This window comes from Oryctolagus cuniculus, chromosome 1 (assembly GCF_051225735.1).
Source record: "Oryctolagus cuniculus isolate XC-2025 breed Fujian yellow rabbit chromosome 1, ASM5122573v1, whole genome shotgun sequence".
NCBI classification, from domain to species: domain Eukaryota; kingdom Metazoa; phylum Chordata; class Mammalia; order Lagomorpha; family Leporidae; genus Oryctolagus; species Oryctolagus cuniculus.
This window is the reverse complement of record NC_142867.1, coordinates 158,187,409-158,193,408: the sequence shown is the minus strand read 5'-3', so window position 1 is coordinate 158,193,408 and position 6,000 is coordinate 158,187,409. Positions and strand designations below refer to the sequence as shown.

The 6,000-nt window shown below is 40.5% G+C and overlaps 1 protein-coding gene across 1 annotated transcript in view; it reads right to left on the bottom strand.

Annotated features, from left to right (window-relative positions):
* Positions 1-1,855: 1,855 nt before the first annotated feature.
* The window catches only part of C1H9orf57 (chromosome 1 C9orf57 homolog), a 78,793-nt gene continuing 74,648 nt past the window's right edge, over positions 1,856-6,000 (bottom strand). The window contains exons 3-4 of the mRNA XM_089306615.1: positions 3,874-3,996; positions 1,856-2,093 (exon numbers count right to left, since the gene is read on the bottom strand). Of these exons, the coding sequence (XP_089162741.1) occupies positions 1,969-2,093; positions 3,874-3,996 (248 nt within the window). The 3' untranslated portion in view covers positions 1,856-1,968. The remainder of the gene's footprint in view (positions 2,094-3,873; positions 3,997-6,000) is intronic.

Genomic DNA, 6,000 nt, shown 5'->3' with positions numbered 1-6,000 from the left:
CAAAGTGGAGGTTCTCTCCTCCCTTCAGAGAAAGGCACCTCCCTCTTTGAAGACCTGTTCTTTCCACTGGGATCTCACTCACAGAGATCTTTTTGCCAGAGTGTCTTGGCTTTCCATGCCTGAAATACTCTCATGGGCTTTTCAGCCAGATCCGAGTTAGGCACCAGTTTGAGTCCTGTCTGCTCTACTTCTGATCCAGCTCCCAGCTAATGCACCTGGGAAAAGCAATGGAAGATGGGTCAGGTTCCTGGGCCCCTGTCACCCATGCAGGAGACTCAGAAAAAGCTCCTGAATGTTGGCTTTGGCCTGGACCAGCCCTGGCTATTGCGGCCATTTGGGTAGTGAACCAGCAGATGAGATTCTCTCTCTCTAGCTTTCCGTCTCTGTAACTCTGCCTTTCAAATAAATAAAATAAATCTTTGAAAAAAAAAGCTTGCTTTTCTTCCAAGCTTATAGAGAATCATTTGTTGAGGGCTCACTGTGTGAGAGGTTGCCTTAAGTCAACAATCAAAGCAAATTAAAGACCAGCTCCCTGCTAATGCTCCTGGGAAAGCAGCAGAGGATGATCCAAGTCCATGGGCCCTTGCACCAACGTGGGAGGCCTGGAAGAAGCTCCTGGCTCCTGGCTTCGGACTGGCCCAACTCTGGATGTTGCAGTCTTTGGAGAGTGAACCAGTAGATGGAAGACCACACTCTGTCTCTCCCTTTCTCTCTGTAACTCTGCCTTTTAAATCTTTTTTAAAAAAAGATAATCAAAGAAGATTTCATTGACATTCACTATTTACCAATTGGATTTATCAAACTCCTGAAAATATAAAGACTTTAAATTAAAATTTGAAACACAGGGTCCAACAATGGAGCATAGTGGGTAAAGCCGCCACCTGTAGTGCTGGCATCCCATATGGGTGCTGATTCAAGTCTTAGCTGCTCTCATTCTGATTCAGTTTCCTGCTAATGTGCCTGGAAAAGCAGTAGAAGATGGCCCAGGTCCTTGGACCCCTGCACCTATATGGAAGACCTGGAAGAAGCTCCAGGCTTCTGGCTTTGGAACAGCCCAGCTCCGACTGTTGTGGCCATTTGGGGATTGAACCAGCAGATGGAAGACCTCTCTCTCTCTGCCTCTGCCTCTCTGTAATTCTGCCTTTCAAATAAATTTTTAAAATATTTGAAATACAATAACTTTCAACTTAAAACATTAAATATAATCTGTAACACATAAAAGCTTGTGAAATATAAAGTGTATTCATACCCCTTTTAAATTCCTATGGATTGGAATCTATTCTTCTGCTTGACTAGAGTTGTTTAATATGCCAAAATTAGACAAGCCAAAGCACCTAAGTGTGGTTAATATATGGGGGTCCAGAATCTGGGCCTAGCTTGATGAAGATGGGAGGAATAAGTGCAAGCGTTCTCACTTGGTTCAACTCTTTGTCATTGGGCTTCATGGTTCCCACAGGCCTTGTTTGCTCATTCGTGGTTCATTTCTTTCTGTGTTATTTGTCAAAACAGGTTCTCCCATACCATAAATCAGCCCAGAATAACAAGTCAGTTTATTCTAGAAACCAAATGAACACTCTCATGTCACTGGTATCTTGTGATACAATTCATTTGTAACTATATTTTGGAACATGGAAATACTTAGGGTAATAAGCTAATTAGAGATGATGTGCATCATTCCACTTGGAGAGTATAATTTTCACTTCTTGGTAATATTGAAATCATCTGTGTTGAGCAGAGGAGCTAAGTAGAAGAGAAAGAAGGCATTGGCAAGGATGTTTCTGAGGTGACTTGGAGGTGGTGGGTGGCGAGTTGGGCTCTTTGAAAACCAAAGTTAATTTAAGACCATAACCCGACTATGACCTGCAAGCTTCTAAGAGTTTTGAAGAGGGCTAATTGATGGAATCTGCCGTTTTGCCATAACCGGGTCAAGTTTTGATCAGCCAAGTATTTTGCATATGAACCATTTCCTCAGAAATTGCACAAAGGGCGGTGGCAGCAGTGAGTAGTGTGAGCTTCATAAGCAGTCACAGTTCTCTGGAAGCACTCCGAAATGTTCTCTGTGCAGCCTTTAATTGTAAACCATTGAATACCACCTGAAGGAAAGAAAAGAGGTAGATGTAAGGGAACTGTCTTGGGAGGTACAACCTGCCTGGCCATACTTCAGATAACCAACTAGAAAACAAAACAAAACTAGACTAAACAGAAAGCAAAAACAAAACTGAAACCTAGGTTTTCTACCTAGAGTTTCTACCACTAGGAATGGCTCATTTCATCATCTTGCCCTTAAGAACTCTCGCATAAACAATTTGAGTTGAATACATGGGACTCCACAGCCTTGAAATTAAGCAAGGTGGCTTTCAGACTCAAGATGATAGAAGCCATGCAATTGCTTTGCCTGTGGAGCGGCTGCCTGAAATCCTCCTGATAATTATCCCCCGGCCTCACCCAGGTCATGAGTTTTTCAAAGGGCTGAATCCACAAAGGGATCATGTGGATGTGCAAAAGATTCTCAGAAATGGAAGCTTATCCATCACCATGACCTTACTTAATTTTTTCCTTGATTAAAGAAGTCACATATTTACTGTTGAAAATGCAAAAAAATATATAAAAGTGCAAAATAAATGTAACATCTTGTAATCGCACCACCCTAAATGTCAGTGGTGTTAGGGAAGAAAAAAGCAATTCCTCAAAGGCAGCAAAACACATGAAGTTTGGATACTTAAGAAAACAGCATTCAACTCAGGATGATTTTTGCTTGCTCATCCCCAGGTCGTTAGGTAATGCCCAGAGTCAGTGCTGTTATCACAACTGGATGGGATTGCAGGGTGGAGGGGGAAAGAGGTCTTGGTCAGGGATGCTGTGATTCAACCTACCACATAAAAGACTGCCCTCTGTGACAAAGAATTAACCTGCCCCAAATTCCCATGGTGCCCAACTTGAGAAACCCTATCTATAAAACTACCAAAGTGTAAGTTTTGCTTCTATTTGTTTCACATCTGTGTGAAATGGCAAAGTTTCCAAGAGAGGGAATTGCTCTTCCCACCTCAATGTACTCTTTCTGGGCCTTTTTCCCACCAAGAGCTATTTTGCCATCTAAGCTTCCAGGTTCTTTCTTGTGTGTAGAGTTAATGCTTTCATACTCATTTGGATGCCAGTCTGATTAGATGACACATTGTTCACATTCAGGAAGAGATCAGTCTCTGAGAACCAAGTCTCTAGTAACTGTGCAAATAACTAGAGGACTTCAGAAAATTCATGGGAGAGGAGTGGGCATTTGGCGTAGTTGTTAAGATGCTGCTTAGCATACCGATGTCCTGTGAGTCCAGCTTCCGATAATGTGGCTCCTGGGAGGCAGCAGGTGATACTTTAAGTACTTGGGTCCCTGCCACCTCTGTTGAAGACGTGGATTGAGTTCCTGATTCTTGGTTTCAGCCATACTGGCTGTTGTGGGCATTTTGGGGAGTAAACCAACAGATGGAAAACATCTGTCTGTCTGTCTGTCTTTCAAATAAAAGACAAAAGATTATGGAAAATGGACTTCAAAGATATATGTACTTTGGTGGAAACATAATTTTGAAATCCATTTTCAAAAAAAGTTTGGAATCCATCACTAGCTTTTCATAGTATGTAATTTCCATGAACTTTTTGAAATACACTTGCGTTCAGTCTTTCTGTGCCTCAGATTTCTCATCTGTAACATGAAAACAATGGCAGGATCGATTTAGTCCATCCCATTGTTTTCTTGTGTATTGTAGCCCTGGGAAAGCTCTTTGTATACATCTGGCTTGTAATAAATGTTCAGTGAATATTTGCTCTTACACAAATTTTCCCTATAATTATTTTAAGTTCATATTTTTAACTGTCAATACTTACCTTTGGTGTGGACCTCTTTAATACAGTACTGACCAGGCTTTGTTCTGCACGTTCCAAAGTCTAAAAGACATCCATGGAAGGGGACTGAGAGGTTGCATGATCTGCATATCACACCTCCAACATCTCCAAGTATAGAGGCAAAAAAATAAGGGACAGATAGGGATGGAAACCAGGGAGAAAGAAAGAAAGAGGAGGAGAGATCCAGAAATAAATCAGTGATTTTCAGCTTTTAAAAGAAGTATTTTAAAATTAATTCTAAAAACTTGCATAAATTAAAATTATTTTCATTTCAAGAATTTAATGAGAGAAATTTTAAAGCATATGCTACATTCATGAATTGGAAACACCCTGAACTTATGAGAGTAATCAGAAATAAAGCCAGGTGGTCTAACCAACTCAGTTGGTTAGTGCTTCAGTGCTTAATTAAATCAAACCAAAGTTATTTCACCAGAAAATTTAATTTTAATTTTAGTCACATATCCACTGTTAAGGCTTCATTTCAATGGCTATGGTGCTGTATTATACTTAGCAGGTTCTTCATGAATATTTGTGGAATAATGTTTACATGTTAGTTCCTTCAATACTCAAATTTGGTGACTCAAAAGCATTATTCACTTTGGTTATGTAGAAATATTCCAGAGATTCTTGAGACCTAGTCAACATAGGCAAGGTTGGGAGACATTATAAAGAATGGTTTCCATATTCCAACATATATCAGTTTATTTGCACAGTTAAAAAAAAATAAACATAGATTCCCTGAGCTGCCATAGAGCTGAGTTAGAATCTATGGGCGGTGTGGCCTGGGAATCTGTATTTATATATATATATATAAATATCTGAGGAAATGTGATTTTGCTATAAATGTTTGGATCAGTGTTTGAGAACCATTAAATCCATTGATTCAGGAATCTACTTTGTAATAACTTCTTGCAGGGAGCCTTGGCCAGTAATGAAAATCTTGTGATCAGTAAAAACAGTTTAGATTGTTGGAAGATTTTGAATTTGAGCTAAAATTTGTTTTAGTGTTTCCATCTTTCAATACATGGCAACCTCTGCCATATCACTGCTGTTCACTGATAACCCCAAAGAAGAGTTTACTAGACATTTTTTACAGTGCATTTTACATCTCCCGCTGCCATATTGGGAGTTAAAAGATATAATAGGAAACAGTCTGGCTGATGAGGCTAAATCAACTATTGACTTCTCTCCAGATTTGACCTTATCTGAAGAATCTTGGTAAATTTCATGTTGCTTCTCCTACTAAGTATGACAGACTTGCAATCCATAATCAATGATCACACAACAAATTTTTTGTCAGAAAGGAAAATATGGGGCAGGTGCTGTGGATTAAGCCACTACTTGGGACATCTGCTTCCTGCATCTCGTATTAGAGTGCCTTGGATGGAGTCTTGCCTCTGCTTCTGATCTGGCTCCTTGCTAATGCACCTGGAGGACAGAAGATGATAGCTTAAGCATGTGGTCCCCCTGCCACTCACATGGGAGATCTGGGTGGATTTCTGGCTGCTGGCTTTGGCTTGACCTAGCTCTGACTGTTGTGGGCATTTGGGGAGTAAGCAGCAGATGGAAGGTCCCCCTTTCCCTTTCTAGGTCACTCTATCTTTCAAATAAACAGCTTAAAAAAAGAATAAAAAAAAAAAACAATGAAACAAATGCTAAGGACTCTGCAAAGCAACTTATATGCATTAGCTCAATTATATACCAAAATATGTCTTTCAGGTAGGTCTTGTAGTTGTCCACATTTCAAATAAAACTGAGACCCTAATAATTTGCATAAGTGGCAGAGAAACGTCTGAGGGAATCCAAGCCCTTGTAGTAGTAAGAGCGCAGTGTCCCTGGAGCGGTCTACCTTTTGTATATTCCAAATCTCCTGATAAACCTCTTTCTGCTGGAGATCTTGGCTTTTCCTGGAGCAGTGTCAATGGTTTGTCTGGAGTACTAGAGCCGTGTGCTTCTTCAAGTTATCCCTAAGTGATTTTGCTCTTGGATTTGTGACAGCTTAATCTCAGAACTTGCCCTTAGAGCCTCACTCAACTCTATGATGTACACCCCCTCCACCCCCTACCCCAGTGTGAAGAGCTCACAGATATTGAAAGGAGACAGAGTGGG